This window comes from Emiliania huxleyi (assembly GCF_000372725.1).
Source record: "Emiliania huxleyi CCMP1516 unplaced genomic scaffold EMIHUscaffold_481, whole genome shotgun sequence".
Taxonomy (NCBI): Eukaryota; Haptophyta; order Isochrysidales; family Noelaerhabdaceae; genus Emiliania; species Emiliania huxleyi.
Window position 1 is genome coordinate 2,847 of NW_005198380.1, and position 15,466 is coordinate 18,312.

At 66.4% G+C, this 15,466-nt stretch overlaps 4 protein-coding genes across 4 annotated transcripts; all 4 read right to left on the reverse strand.

Annotated features, from left to right (window-relative positions):
* Positions 1–238: 238 nt before the first annotated feature.
* Positions 239–1,692, reverse strand: COPG1-2 (COPG1, gamma subunit of the coatomer; the record flags this gene model as incomplete). The annotated part of the gene is made up of 2 exons (XM_005767624.1): positions 1,416–1,692; positions 239–1,320 (listed from the first exon to the last, which is right to left on the reverse strand). Coding segments are annotated over exons 1-2 (1,329 nt in total), but the record flags the coding sequence as incomplete, so codon positions are not given.
* A 3,284-nt stretch (positions 1,693–4,976) lies between these two features.
* Positions 4,977–7,611, reverse strand: EMIHUDRAFT_245881 (hypothetical protein; the record flags this gene model as incomplete). The annotated part of the gene is made up of 4 exons (XM_005767612.1): positions 4,977–6,865; positions 6,979–7,241; positions 7,377–7,423; positions 7,603–7,611. The coding sequence occupies 4 exons, from the start codon at positions 7,609–7,611 to the stop codon at positions 4,977–4,979; spliced, it is 2,208 nt and encodes a 735-aa protein (XP_005767669.1).
* Positions 7,612–12,037: 4,426 nt separating this feature from the next.
* On the reverse strand, positions 12,038–12,802 carry EMIHUDRAFT_76245 (hypothetical protein; the record flags this gene model as incomplete). Its single annotated transcript, XM_005767613.1, has 1 exon — positions 12,038–12,802. A coding segment is annotated over one exon (765 nt), but the record flags the coding sequence as incomplete, so codon positions are not given.
* A 215-nt stretch (positions 12,803–13,017) lies between these two features.
* On the reverse strand, positions 13,018–14,611 carry EMIHUDRAFT_119391 (hypothetical protein; the record flags this gene model as incomplete). The annotated part of the gene is made up of 2 exons (XM_005767614.1): positions 13,018–13,548; positions 13,721–14,611. The coding sequence occupies 2 exons, from the start codon at positions 14,609–14,611 to the stop codon at positions 13,018–13,020; spliced, it is 1,422 nt and encodes a 473-aa protein (XP_005767671.1).
* Between the last annotated feature and the right edge of the window lie 855 nt (positions 14,612–15,466).

Here is a 15,466-nt window from a genome sequence, read left to right on the forward strand (position 1 = left end):
TGGAATGGAGAGAAACGAAAGGGAAAGGGAAGCGAAATAGGTGGTAGAGAAGTGAAAGATAGAAGAGAGAAGTGGATAAGTGTAGAATAAAAAGAGATGTGACAAATCATATTTATAATATGAGAGGGGGGGGGGCGGTGTGGCGAGTCGAGACGGGTGGCGCGCGGCGCGCCTCCCCGCGCGCCCTCTCGCCCGGGCGGTGGCGGGGGTCGGGGGTCGGGCGCGGTGGCGGGGAGGCCTTTTTGTACTGGAAGCCGCCCTCCTCGCGCAGCACGTTTGCGAGGAAGGTCATGAGCAGCCGGTGCTTCTGCGGGAACTTGAGGCACATCGCGCGGATCGCGTCGACGACGACGATCTTGAAGTCGTCCGCGATCTCGGACATGAAGGACGTGATTTGCTTCATCAGCCGCTCGACGCCCGACTCGGAGCCCGTCTTGAGCAGCGTGGTGATGGCGAGCGTGGCGATGGAGCGGTTCGAGTCGTTGATGAGGCCCTCCATGTCCATGTTGCAGGGGGTCACCGCCATCGGGTGCGCCATCGCGATCTTGTTGAGCGTGCGCACGGCGGAGAAGCGGCACGCCGGCTTTGGCGAGCAGAGGAAGAGCTGCAGCACGGTGATCGACGGCGACAGCTCGCGCTGCGCCACCGACGTGAGCGAGCAGATGGCGGTGGCCGCTTCGTAGATGACCATGTCGGAGCGGTGGCGGAGCGACGCCTCGAGAAAGTCGAAGAGCGCGCGGTCGCGCTCCGAGCCACCGTCCTCCATCATCGCCTTGGCGAACCGGATGAGAAGGCAGTGCGCGAGCGGCGACTTGAGCGGCGTCCGCGTCAGCGAGGCAACCACCTTGGAGACGGCGAGGCGGTCCTGCCGCTTGATCTGGTGGAGCAGCGCGAGGGCGTGGTACTGCACCGAAGGGTTGTCCGATGCCAGCGCCGTCTGTACCTCGTTGACCCACCGGCGAACCACCTCGGGGTTGACGTGCATCAGGTGGATGCCAGAGACGAGCGCAGACGCGGCGACGAAGCAATTCTTGTCGACGAGCGCCTGCTTGAGGTGGCGCTCGATCTGCGCCAGCATCGTCGGGTCGGTGCGCGCAATGATGGCGCCGAGCACACGCAGCGCGTTCGCGCGGTTCAGGTCCACCTTGGAGTTCATGTCCTTTGTGAGCGTCGCGCAGACGATGATCACCTCCTCTGGGCTCGGCTTCAGCTCTTTGAGCACGAGGTAGAGGAGCCGCCGGAGCTGCTGGTCCTTGTGCATCAGCAGCTTGGTCACGCCGAAGAAGATCTCGGTCGTCTCAAGCGCGGTCAGCTTCTCGCCTGCGCGGCGGAGAGGCGCGGGGCTGGCGGTCGGCAGCGCGCGCCCGGCGCCCGCTCGCTGGGCGTTGGGCGCGCGCGGTTGGCGGAGCGCGCACCCTGCGCCAGGAGCCAGAGGATCTTGGTCAGGATGCTGATGCATTTCCGCGGGTTGATCTCGCGGTCGTTGAAGCACCTGCACTCCTGCAGCACGGCCGCCTTCTGCAGCGACTGAAACGGCGAGTACGATTCGTCCTCGTCCTTCTTCTCGCCCTTGGTCATCTGCATGACCGCCTCCTTGGCGCCCTGCAGCCACTGCGCGCCCTGCGCCGTCAGGTCCGAGCTGCCGCCCGTCGCCATCGCCATTGCGGCGGAGAGCCCAAGCCCCGACACTTGTCACCCCAGCGCCGCCCAAAAAAATACTCTCATAATGTAGGTAAACGAAAAAAGTAGCGCACAATTCGTCTACGTACGGCTTAGTGAGTGGTTGGGGTGGCCTCAGGCATCCCCAAGGGAGCCTCTGCGGTGCCACATAAGCAGCTTAGTGATTGTCGAGACTTTAAAGGATTCGTTTGAAGATCTCGCAAACAAGACAGACACTACTATGGTCACCAGTAAAACAAACAAGTACTCGCTTTCTTTTATGTCCCACCATGCAGAGCGCATCTCTCTCTCTGTTGTGCGAGGCGTGAACCGCGCCATTCGCTCTCACCTGGCAACCCTGTCTGCACGTCTCGCGCGCGCGTGAACAGGGCTCCAGGCCCCAAATGACGTGTGAGTGTTAGAGTTGTTTGGTATTGCTAAAAATCTCTCTCTCTCTCCAGTAAACGAAAATTCGACTTTGAGGGATAATATCTCAAAAGACTGGGTGAGAGCATAGCATTATTATTGCATATTAGGCCGCATAAGGTCAGACTTGACCCCACAAGCATCAAGAACCCGATGCTCCGGCTCGACTGTGCCGGCACACTGCCTCCTCGCGCACGCGGCTAGCAGGCCGTTGCGGCCCGTGGTGCACCAGAGAGAGAGGTCGACGCGTTGCCCCCGCTGGCGACCCCGCGCGGCTCAGGCCGGCCAGAAGGTGTGTGGTGACGGCACCGTGGCAGGAGTGCAGAGATGAGCTCGCCGAACGCGAGCAGCAGATGGCCAAAGTGTGCCAGCGCGAGAGCCTCGCGAGCGGGCGCAGAAGGAGCTCGCCGTGACACGATGCCGGGCGGTGGTGGTGCTCTGGCGACTGTGCACAGTGGGCAAAGTCAGGCTGCAACAGGGCAGCACGATGGTAGTGCCCTGCTGCAGCCTGGCCTGACATGCACAGGGCGAACAGAGGCACTACTATCGTCTGGCGCTCGTCACCGAATCTGGGCGAACTTCGACCGCCGCCACAGCTGGCCACGAGCACGCAGCGACAAAATGCTGACTGTACGGAAGTTGAGGCTGGTCGAGAGGAAGAGGCTGCCGTGCGAGTCGGCAGCTGGTCGGCTCGGGCGGACTGACCGCGGCGTCTTTTTTCGGCTTCTTCATTCATAGTAGCGTATACGCTACTTTCGTTTACCCACATTGTGCGAGTAGAGCAATGTGCGGCCTGCACCGCAGGACAGCGGCGGGCTCTCTTGCGGAGAATTTATTTCTCGGCTGCGTTGGCTCGCCAAAGTCTTTGTTCTCGATGGCGCTGTCCGCTGACTGGGGCGGGCGTTGTGCGCGTTTTGTGGAGAAGCAAAAACGCACGTCGTCCGGGTTCTGTTGTGTGTCGAGCGTGCGGGCGGAGGCGAGGCTGAGCCTGTGGCGAGAGCTAGGTAGATAGAGGTTTAGAGCAGTGCGAGAGTTACACACGACCCACACTTGTAAAAAGAATCCACGCGCCGCACAGCTCAGGCTGCAGGTCATGCGACAGGCTGAAGATCCATATACATTGTGAGTTTCGGGTGTGCAGCGGATGCGGGTCGCACACGATGGCGCACGCCACCTTTCACAATCACATCGTTCGCCCACAAGAAGAGAGTCTCCCCCCACCCCCACCCCCGCACCCACCCACCCTACCCCTCACACTTTGTGCGTCACAGGTCCTCCAAGAATGGCCCCAGCACCTCGTCCCACGAGTCGTGCACCATAAAGTCGCCGAGGGAGCCGTATACACAAGTTCTTCTGAGCAGCGCCCGAATCCAGCCCCCTCAAAAAGAATCCACGCGGCGTGACGTGGCAGCAGTCGCGGCACATGGAGGCAGGTCGCTAGACTGAGATGAGACCGCCAGTGGAGTTGGGAGTCCACCGTGCACCGCGCTGCGAGCCTGTCGTGTCCCTTGTCAGGGGCAGGAGAGCCCCACCTGTGCCCCTGATCGTCCTTTCAAAATCCTGCTCGTGCAGGTGGGGACCCTGTCCTCCTCCCCCATCCCTCGTTTGGGCTGTCTTGGAGCACTTGGGGACCCTGTCATCAGCCTCACATCCAGGGCCCTAGCCAGGGCCGGGGGGCTAAGATGTAAGAAGCACACCCAGCGGGCCAGATGATCGGGATCGGGTTGCGGGCAAGAGAGCCCTAGCCCTGGGGGGTGCGCGTTCGCAGGGAAGGGCCGTAAAGTAAACACGGGTCTCCGAGAGGGCTCCGTGTACCGGGTTTCCCCTTAACTGCAGAACGCCCCCTCTACTCGGAGCCACGCAGCGAGCGCGGACGGTCGCAGCATCCGGACCGCTGATGTCGAGCTCAAGCGTGAAGAAGATGTTGCAACTCATCGTGCGTTTCTACCGCGCTCGAGAGGCGGTGAAGAAAGAAAGAAAAGACAGCAGGGGAGGGATGGGAGGACGGCACGCGACGGCGGGTCTCTACACGAGAGACGCGGAGAGCAATTTTTTGGGAGCGCCTTGGTTGTTAATACCGTCCGCGCGGTCCATCGCCGCATCCCCATCCCCGTCTGCGGCAGCGCCGCCTGCGCCCGCGCCGGCCAGCTCTGGGACGGCGCGCCACCGCTCGTCGTCCAGCATGTGCCACCACCGCCGATCCGACCGAGAAGCCGTCGTACTCGTAACTAACTCGCCGGCATGAAACCCATGTTCTCGGGTACCGGCGGCATTAAGTGCAATGATGATTGGAAGGAGCTTCGCATCCAATTCTGCCCTGGAAGCAATAGGAAGTAATTTATTGCAATACCGTGTGTCAATCGGCGGGCCATCTAGGCCCGGCTCCGAAACTCGCACTCACCCTGTAGCACGCTCTCGGGCACCGCCTCCGGCCCCCGCTTGCCATCGTGTCGGCTGGCGCGCGGGGGGGCCCTGCTGGCCATGGGCATCCATGGCGGTCGCGGCGCCTGCGGGAGCGGCGCTATCCCGGCTCGTGCGCCGTTAATTTCGGGGTTTTCGCTCTTTTTGACGCTTTTCCTCGAAAATGCGCGTGCGGGGGCTCGGCGGCGGCGACTCGCTCCTCACGCGCTCACGCGGTCGGGGGCCTCGCGGTCGGACGCGTCGGTCTCTCACATACTCTCACAAAGTCTCAATATGCATCTCTCGTGGCAGTCCGGCGGCCGGTGAGGTGCTGCACACAGCTCAGGTCATGCGACAGGCTGAATATCTACTATACATTGTGAGTTTCGGGTGTGTGCAGCGGATGCGCGTCGCACACGATGGCGCACGCCACCTTTCACAATCACATCGTTCATGCTCCGACCCCCCCCCCCTACCCCACACTTTGTGCGTCACAGGTCCTCCAAGAATGGCCCCAGCACCTCGTCCCACGAGTCGTGCACCATAAAGTCGCCGAGGTAGCCGTACAAATTCACCTGCTCCTTGCGGTACGCCTCGATGAAGAAGCCGGTGTCGCACGAAAAGTTCTCAAGCGTGACGGCCAGGTAGGGGAAGTTATCGCCGGCTTTGCTCAGGACATCGGGCGGCACGCGGTCCGCCCACGACCCGGGGACGTACTCTGCATCCTGCACCCATTCGCCCAGGGAGCCGTCCGCCTTCACCTCGTACGCGCCGTGCTCGCCCGGCAGGTTGTACATAAAGACGGTCAGGTCGATCTTGTGGGGCGTGCCGTCGGGGTTGACTGCCGAGGTGCCGTGGAACGGGTTGCTGACCACCTGGATGTCGGAGACCGTGGCAACGAGCGGCCGCCCCGCGTCGTACAGCTCCTTGAACTGGCCGAGCAGCTCCGGAAACCAGGCGGAGTCGAGCACTTGCGCCGTGGTGTACAGGGTCAGCCCGCCCGGGACAGACCTGCCACCCTGCCGGTCCGCCGCCTTCTCCGGGTAGATTCCAAAGAGCGCGGACAGAGACTCGTTCAGCACGGGCATCCCGTCCGGGTCTAGACAGTCGACCCAGTCGCCGAGCGCATCCATGACGGCCTTCCGCGTCGCCTTCACGGCGTCGACGGACATGGGGTCGCCCCCAATCGGGACTTTGGCACGCGCGTCGTCGAGCATGGTCTTTGGCGGCGGCTTGAAGGGAAATTGAGGAGTGCACATCAGCAGAATCTTCTTGGCGGAGCCCGCCGCGATGGCGGCGGTGACGCCCTGCGTGTCCATTACGCCGCCGTCGACAAAGTCCAGCATCGCCTGGCTGCGCACGCCCTCGGCCAGGAGGGCGTCCTCGGGCGCAGTCTTCATGTCGAGCCTGCCGGTGATGAGGTTGAGGAGCGGATTGAGAACGCATCGCATGCAGGCATTCGAATCGTTGATGCCCATGACCAGAAACTGGGTGGCGTTCGACGCCACCGTCTCGAGCGTCAGCCTCTCTGAGCTGGGCTCGAGCGGGCAGCAGCCCCTCTGGCACGGCGGGCAGCACCCGGGAGGGTCGACGAGCGCTTCGTGAGGAGGGTGGTGCACCTTGTTGAACCGAATCGGCGCGGGGGGCTTGCATCCGGTGTTGGCCTGGCACTTCAAGAAGCGCATCTCGGGCGGCCCCTGCGGCGCCATCCGACCGTCGACGTACACAGCCTCGTACCGCGTGCCGGCGGCGGTCGGCGTGGCAAAGAAGGGAACTGTGGTCACCCCATTGTACTCCTCCCGGGCGGTAATGGCGTCGGCGAGCCCGCCCTTGGCCGCCTTCACCTGCTGCTCGCTCAGCGCACCGAGCCCATTGGCGTTGCTGAGCCCCGTCGGCATGATGCTCGCGTACAGAGCCATCGGCTCGGGCTTCCGGTGCTCTCCAGAGGGGTTGTCTTGCGTCTTGCCGCAGCGGCGCGGCCACAGAAAATCGGACTTTTTGAGGTCGGGCCGCCCGGACACGATGCGTTCGGCCTCGGCCTCGCTCGAGGCGAGGAAGCGGCCTTTGGGGATGCCGTAAGTCTTGAGGTACGTGCGGTACACCGATTCTTGCCAGAAGGCGTGGCAGCCCGGCACGGGAAGGCCAACCGCCTTGAGGCACTCTGCACAGCTGTAGAAGGGGAGCTCGCAGATCTCGCGCAGGCCGAAGGGTAGCGTGGTGGCAAAACCCATCGACTCCTTCTCAAGCACATCGAGGTCTGCGATGGCCTCCGGCTTCCAATCGCGGCTGACGTCCAGCAGCAAGTCCTCGGCGTCGCCGTCAGCGGTCAAGTCGGCGAGACCAAAGGTGTAGGCGGACAACGCCCAGAAGCCACCGGAGACTACGGGGGCGGGAGGAATGGATGATGAGTCGCTGATTGTTGTTGGTCTAAGCGTGATGTACGTGGTTGTGAAAACTGCAGTGGATCGGGCCAACGTGAGTGTTGCCACGTACTTCCAACGATGCCGTCAAAGTGGTTGAGCTTTCCCTTCTTGTGCAGGCCCCGCATGATCCCATACGTAGATACCACGGCTCGATTGCCTGCACCCATCAAGCACATCGCACTCTCCCACTCAAAAGGCGGCGGACCATACGGATCAGCAGGAGTGCTGGGAGGCAGGTCGCGGCCTCGGATGCCAGGCAGGTCGAAGCCTCGGGTGCCAGCGAGCTTGAGCTTCTCCTGCCTTCGCAGTGACTCCACAAACTTGGGGTTCGGCCTGCTGCAGTCGGGCGGTGCAGTCATGCCGTGCCGCTAGTGCCTATCTTGTATCGACGTACAACTATTGACGCGATTACGTCACGGCATTTTGAGAAAAATCAAGCTCTGACCGTCTGCAGTGCACGCGTCGCACCCGCCCATTTCAAAGGACTCGACGACTTCTCTCAGCCTGCCGAGCCCCTGCGCCGCGAGCTCCGCGAGGTTGGTTCTGCGCGTTCCGCCCGCCACACACGGGAGGGGCGGCGGCCGAACATTAATTTCACACCACTGCAACCGGTCAGCGGTGGACCATGCCCCCATCCGAGCTGGCCATCTGCACGCGCAATGGCCAAAAAGTATCACGGCTTGAAGTGTATAACCTCCCCCATTGGTCTTTTGTTTCGCGCGTCTCCTCGAGGGTCCGAACGAGGCGAGCTCGAATCTGAGCCCTGGCCTCGACACCTCGACACCAAACCTCGACACCAACTCGACACCTCGACACCCCGTGCCAACTCGACACCCCTCGACACCCCTCGACACCCCTCGACACCATCTAGGCTGGTACCACGCTCGCCGGTGTCAAGGTGCCAAACTCGACACCTCGACACCCCTCGACACCGCTCGACACCGCTCGACACCGCTCGACACCGCTCGACACCGCTCGACACCTCTGATGATCCTAACACAGCAGAGACGTACCAGGTAGACCCATTGGAGTCACAGAGTTAGAAAATCAGGGTTGCAGCAGCAATCAAACTTCGCTGGCAGTACTTTCATCCCTCAGTTGCAGCCTCTCAAGTTCTAGCTCAGTTGCAGCTCAGTTGCGCCCCTGTTGATGTAGCAAACATGGCAGTACTCAGGTAGCCCTCAGGTGCTGCACAGCACCTTGTACAGTGGCAATGAATCCTCACACCAGTGAGCTTGTGCCATGAGTGCAGACCTGTGGTCCATTGCGCTTTGTGCACTGGCGACGCTGCAACGGCGACGCTGCAGCGGCGGCGACGCTGCTGCGATGGGGTACTGTAGCCCTTAGCTGCTGGACAGCACCTTGTGCAGTGGCAATGTCCACTGACTCATGGCACCAGCCTTGTGCCATGAGCGCTGTGGTCAGTTGCGCTTTGTGCGCCGGTGACGCTGCAGGGGTGACAACGCTGCAGCGGCGAGACGCCTCTTGACAACACTCGACACCCGCTCGACACCCTCGACACCCTCGACACCCTCGACACCCCTCGACACCCCTCGACACCCCTCGACACCCCTCGACACTGGCAAGCGTGGTACCAGCCTCGTCAGGCCTCGACAGGCCTCGTCAGGCCTCGACAGGCCTCGACAGGCCTCGACACCTCTACCCCTCGACAGCAGCTCGAACCCTCGACACCGGGCCTCGACACCTCGACACCAGGGCTCAGGCTCGAATTTGGAGATATATGTATATACATCACACATGCAGGGTATGGTTTAAATAATACCTGGCTAGACGCTTGAAGTCCTGGCCAGCTCGGCCGCTTTCGCCTCCGCGCGCAAGCGCCGCAGTTCGCTGACGAGCGCTCGACGCTCGTCCTCCGCTCCGCCGAAGGCATGCACAGCACCGACATGCGTCGCGCTTCCGGGCTCCTCGCTCTGCTCCGTCGAGTTCTCCGGGGAGGAGAGCACGTCCATGTCCTTCTCCACGACAACCACGCGATGGATGGGGCTGTTCCCCTCGCAAATGTCCGGCTCAAAACTCGCCACGTCCGCGGCGTCGGAGTCCGTCCGAGGGTGCGGGCACGGCTCGGCGTCGGCGAGAGCACTGTCGTTGGCGAGAGCAGCGTCGAAGTGGAGTCGCCGCGCGACCGTCGAGGGAGAGTCGGCTCGGAAGTGCGGGTTGGCCTTTGCAGGAGCCTCGACAGGGGCGAACTTGCCCGCGGAGCCCGCGACCGCATCGCGGCGCGCCTCCGCGGATGATCGCGCGGCCCATGGGGCTAGAGGCGACGCTGAAGGCGGCGCAGCTGTCGGCGGCGCGTCTGCAGGGTCGCCCGCGCCGGGCCCGGCGGCGTGCGCCGTCGTCAGAGCGCGGCGCCTCGGCTGCACGGCAGTGGAGAGGGCGAAGTGGCGGAGCCGCTGCGCCCTCGGCGAGACGAGCCGCGAGGACTCGCTCTCGAGCAAGAGCGGCGCCGCCGCGCCAGCCGCGGCGGCCGGCCGAGCGCCGTCCCACGCCGCCTGGCTGGCCGCAAGAGGCGCGCAGCACGGAGCAGATGCGGACGAGACGAGGGTCGAGGAGGAGGATAAGCTTCGGGGCGGAGCGCTGACCTCCCACCCGTGGGCAGCGGCGGCGGCGGCGGCGGCGCGTCGCGCCTCTGCCCGCGCGTGCAGGACGGCGGTCCGGACGAGCGACGGGCTGTGCCCGATCGCGAAGACCTCGTCGAGGAGGTGCGGCGCGTCGAACTCGAGCGTAAACTCGGCCACCTCTCGCAATCGAGTGAGGCTTGCGGGCAGGTCGAGCAGCGCCCAGCGGCCGCGCGGCGACGGCTCGGAGCGAGGCAAGCTGAACGGGGTGGGCACGCGCAGCGGGCGGAGAGTGGCCTCGTTCCGGAAGCGGACGCGCAGCCCTCGCACCGCGACTTGGCTGTGCGCACGGTACAGCAAGCAGATTGCATGCCTGCTCTGGATGCAGGCGGCGCGGTGCCGGTTGAGCCACGAGCCGCCCCAGTGCAGCCACGGCACCGCAGCGAGCGACTCGGCCGAAGCGCGCACCTCGCTGGGCAGCGCCAAGTCTGAGCGCCGCCACGCGTAGAGCACGCCGAAAGCGGCGCTGCCGTGCGGCTTGTCGGACGGCGGCAAATTCAAGGCCGTCAGCGGAAGCTGCGGCAAGCTCTGCGCCGTATCGGCGTGGCGAGGGGCCCGAGTGGGCGTGGGCGGTGCCGACGACGGCACAGCGGTCGAGCGGGGCGTGTGGCGGCGGTGAGGGTCCGTCCGGTGAGAGGAGCGGCGCAGCGCCCGCAGCTGCTTCCGCTGCGCCGACCCGCGCGGCAGGTCGGGCGACTCGCGCGGCCTCGGCGAGTGCGAGATTGCGATGACCACGGGGGTGGAGCTACCGAGGAGGGAGGCCGAGTCGGAGGTGTCGCCGGCCGACTGGGCGGGCTCCGCTCGCGCCGGCGGCAAGGAGAAGGTGAATGCCGGCGCCGGGGGCGGCTCGGGGGCCTCGGCAGCCCCGGCTGCCGATCCGCTGCTCGCGCAACCGCTGCTCGCGCCGACAATCTCGCGTCGTGAGTCGGCGGGAGCAGATGCCGGGACGCACTGCTCCCCAAGCTCCTTCCCGCCCGCCGGGTCCTCGGGCGAGCTTGCGAGCAGCCTCGGCTGCGGCGCGGAGTACGAGTGCTCGAGCTGAGCCGCCGGGGCAGCAGCCTCCGAGGCGGCAGCACCCTCGGAAGGAGCCTCGGAAGGAGGCGAAGCCTCCTCAGCCTCCGACGGGTCGTGCTCGCGCGGCGGAGGAAGCGGCGCGGCGGCGCGTGCGTACGCCGAGATGACGCTTGCCGCAGCCTCGCCGACGAGGGCAGCGAGGGGAGAGCGAGGCGGCCCGGGCGATAGCGACGGCGCTGCGCGCTGCGGCGGCGAGGGCGGCCGCTTCTCCGCCGGAGTCGCTGCAGGAGGGGCGGTTGCCTCGGACGCTGCGAGCTCCGCGACTGCCGGTGGGACTGCGGCGGGCGGAGGAGCGGAGGAGGAGCGCGGACGGCAGAGGGGCTGCTCAGTCGCCGCCTCCTCATCTGAGACCAAAGCAGCAGCTGGCGCGGTCAGAGCAGCAGCTGGCGCGGTCAGAGCAGCAAGTGACGCGGTGCCCTCCGTGCGCGAGACTGGGGCGGAGACCTCCGCGGCGGCAGACGGCGCGGCGGCAGCCTGGTTGCCCTGCGCCTGCTCCGCCTGCGCCTGCTCCTCTGTCGCCTCGGCCAGCGGCGCCGGCCGACCCCCGAGCGCTTCCCGCAGCGCCTCTCTCTCTTCCGAAAGCGCCTTGACCGCCTGCTGCTCCCGCTCGAGCCTCCTCCTGCACGACGCGAGCTCGCGCGCGAGACTCGCGCTCTTGCTGCGCGCCGCAGCGCACTGCCGCCGCAGCGCGTCTCCCTCGGCCCTCTCCCGCTCGAGCGCCAGCAGGACGGCCTCGAGCGACCGGTGCCCGCGCGGCACCGCCCAGTGCGCTCGCGTCGTGCCCGCAGACAGCCGCGAGCCGCCCTCCTCGCCCTCCTCGCCGACGGAGAAGGCGGACGCGCACGGCGCAGCGGGCTCTGCAGCCATCGGGCGAGTGGCGGCCCCTGCTGCCGCCGCCTCTGCCGCCTCTGCCGCCTCTGCCGCCGCATCCGTTGCATCTGTTGCATCCGTTGCATCCGCCTCGTGGGCGAGTTTAGATGCCGCCGCCGGGACGCCCTGCCACGCCTCCCGTCCTGAGCTGCTGGGGCACGCGGAAGGCGTCCACGGGATCGTCCACTGGATCGCCCTGGGGAGCGAGGTGGCTGAAAGGCTGGGGAGCGAGGAGGCTGGCAGCAGAGAGGAGGCTGGCAGCAGAGGGGGCGCGCGCTCCGTCGGAAGATCGGCAGCCTCTTCCGGGAGGGCTGGGGGCGGCGGCGGCGGCGGAGGAGGGGGGGGAGGCAGAGAGGGCGGCGGCGGCGGCGATGACGGGGGCGGGGGCGACGGCGGCGGGAGAGAAGACTGCGGCGGCAGCGGCGGCAGCGATGGCGGCGGTTTCGGCGGCGGCGGCGGTTGCGGTGGGAGCTGTGGCCGAACGACGCCCTCGGGGCTGAGCAGCGCATTGATCGCGGGCAGGCGCTGTCGCACGGGCGAGTAGGCCAGGATCTGCTGCGCCGTCGGCCGGAGAGACGCGTCCTTCTCGAGCAGCTTGACGGCGAGGAAGGCGAGCTCCGGCGAGTAGCGCGCAGGCAGCGGCGGCACAGGCGAGTGCAGGATCCTGCGCGCGAGCGCGAGCTGGTTGGAGGCGAGGAAGGGCGGGCGGCCCGTCGCCAGCTCGTACAGGAAGCAGCCCAGCGCCCAGACGTCCGACTTTGGACCGTAGGGCCGCTCCTCGCACATCTCTGGCGAAAAGTAGAGCGGCGTGCCGACGCTGCTGGTCGCCTGGTGCGACTGCTCCGACATGATCCGGCCGAGCCCGAGGTCGCCGATCTTGACGACGCCGCGCTCGTCCGTGAAGATGTTGTCCGGCTTGATGTCGCGGTGCAGCACCCGCGCCCCGTGCATCGCACTCAGCCCAGAGGCGACCTGGATGACGGCTCTCCAGATGAACTCCTCGTCGGTCGGCGGGCAGCCGGCGGCGGCGCGGGCCTTGAGCCACATGCCAAAGTCCCTCCCGGCGTCCTCCATCACCAGGTGAAGCACATTGTCGTGGATGAAGGAATCGACAAAGCCCACGACTGAGGGGTGGCGGATCCGCTGCAAGCACGAAGCCTCGCTTTGCATCGTGGCGCGCTTGGTTTCATCGAGGCCGGAAAGCGGGATCCGCTTGACCACCAGGATCCTGCCGTCGCTGCGGCGGCGAACGCGGTGCGCCACGCCCGTGGTGCCTCTACCCACGAGTTCGAGCGAGACAAATGCTTCCATGGATTTTATACGTTGCCGCGAAACACCGTGTTATCCGCGGTTTTCCCGCTTCCCTAAAAAAAACTCTCACGCCCCTCGTTTCAAAACAAGCAGGGGGGCAAGGGCGAGGGAAGGTCCCTCTCTCACCCCAAACATGAGCATCCATGCAGACAGCGCCGGGCTGTTAGGCGCCCTCGACGCGCCCTCGACGCGCCCGGCCCCCCCCCCTCTGCTACTCAGCCGAGGTGAATGGTGAGGTCGTCGCGCGGCGGCGAGCGGAGGCGGCGGTAGAGCTTGCTGTCGGCGCCGGAGAATTCGTGCGTCAGCGAGAGCAGGAAGGTGTTGCAGCAGAGGTCGAGCAGCTGCAGGCCGCGGTTCGCGTCGAGCGCGTTTGCGATCTCCTCGCCGCCGCCGTGCCGGATGGCGTTATGCGCGAGGCGGAGCTCGCGCAGGCGCCGGTTCACCTTGAGCATCCCCGCGACGCGGCCCGCCGCCTCGCAGCCGGCGAAGTTGCGATCGAGGAGCAGCGTGGCGAGCCCCGCCGCCCTGTGCCGCAGCGCGTCGGCGAGGGCCGAGACGCCCTCGTCGCCGAGGCTGTTGTGCGACATGTCGAGCAGCTCGAGGCTGGAGCCGCGGCCGAGCAAGCCGCCCCGCACCAGCGCCTGCGCCGCCCCCGCCTCGAGCTCGTTGCCCGCGAGCCGCAGCGAGACGAGGGCCGGCGCGTGCCGCAGCGCGAGGAGCAGTCCGCACGCGTGGCGAGGGTAGTCCTACGGGAAGGTTCCGAGAAGCATCAGGCAGGCTTCCGGGGGGAGCAGGGCCGCGCGCGCGGCGGCTAGTCTCCTCGCGATGGGCGACGCCGGTGAGGCGGCAGAGGCCGGACGAGGAGAGGTCGAGCGAGCGGAGCGCGAGCGGCTCCCCCCCGCCCGCCCTCGCCTCCACCGCCGCCAGCAGCGCCTTTGCGCCGAGCGAGGTGAGCGGGTTGCCCGGCACCTCCAGCTCGGCCAGGTCGGGGAGGAGGGCGGAGAGGACGGCGGCCGCGCCGTCGCGGGCGAGGCAGGGACCGTCGAGCCGCACGCTCCTCAGCCGGCGGAAGCGCGCGAAGAAGGCCGCCGCCTCCGCCAGCCCGAGCGGCACGCGGAGCGAGCGCAAGCATACGCGCCGAGCGCCGGTCGCCTCGAGGCGCAGGCGGGAGCAGGTCGAGGCGGCGCGAAGCATCGCCGGCGTGTCGAGGGCGGTCAGGATCTGGCCGAGCAGGTCCGCGGAGAGCGTCAGCAGCAGGCTCTCCCTCGGCCGGCGCGCGACCTGCCGCGCCCGCCCGCCCGATGCGGAGCCGGACGGCGGCCGCTTCCGGAGCACGCGGCCCTGCACCTCGGAGCGGCAGGAGGCCGGCTGGGGGGGCGGCTTGGCGGCCGGGAGCGCCGGCACGCGGTCGGGGACCGTCTCGCGGCCGGGCGACGCCTCCGCCACCGCCTGCTGCGGCGGAGCGTCGCACACGGTGAAGGCCGGGACCTCGTCGCCATACTCGGCGTCGCGCTCGTCGACAGAGGCCACGAGGAAGGTGATGGTCGAGCCGCGTCGCACGTCGACGGTCTTGAAGCGCGCAATCTCCCTTCCGTTCACGAAGGTGCCGTTGGAGCTCGTGTCCGTGAGCTTGAGCCGGCCCGACGGAGTCAGCCGGAGCGTGCAGTGCGTGCCCGAGATCTGGGCATTCGCGATGCGATAGTCGGCGTGGATGCTGCGGCCGACGACGAGATCCGCCTTGTCCGCCGTGATGAGGAGGTCGGCGAACGAGGGCGAGTCGGAGAGGAGGCGGAAGCCTCGCCTCGGCATTGGTTCGCAGGAGATCGGTGGAGTTCCCGCGGTTTTGCTCGCACTGGCGGGATTTTTCTTCATTTTTCGTTACAAACGTTGGTGTCCCAGTCGTTGGTCGGACTGTGTTTCGCCTTCCCATCAATCAATCAATCAAACGACAGAGAACGAGACAAGGAGTGCAGAGAGAGAACAGAAAACACAGCTCTCCCCTTTCTCCCATTCATTCAGCTAACGTCTGAGCTTGTCGCCCCATGTCCGTCAGGTGCAGCTCCCCCCGGCTGCTGCTGCTCCGCCACTTCCGCAGAGGACGCAGGGCCCAAACGCGCCAGGAGTCATCGAGCCAAACCGTGAGCGCCGAAACGCCCCACGTGGCCTGAGATGGCAAACCATCCAACTTGTGTTTTCGCACTGCAGGTGGCCCCAGAGAGACCGGGGGCGCGAAAATTGAGTCGACCGACACCGAGGTGCAGTCGGCTGCACCGCTCACAAAGCTATGCGCACACGCTCGACGGGCACACTTTCGTCCTCAGGCTACTGCCGCCGCGGGCGCGGCTTTCAACCTCCTCCTCGCCGCTGCTGCCATCGATGGGGCAGCACCTGCTGCCGCCGCCTCTACAGCAGCTAGCGACGAGGGCGCTGAGGAGGAGCAGGGCGAGGAGGAGGAGGGCGAGGAGGAGGAGGAGGAGGTCGAACTTGCGACGCCGACGAGGAAGCGCAAACCCGCCGAAGGGCCGGCGGCGCCGCCGCAGCCGCCCCCAATCCGAGCTCGAACCGCCTCGGGGCGGACCCTCAAGCCCACCGAGCGCGCCGCGGAGCACGAGCAGGTAGGCCAATGCTTGTGTTGCCGTCTAGCATCCCACCACGCTGGCCACC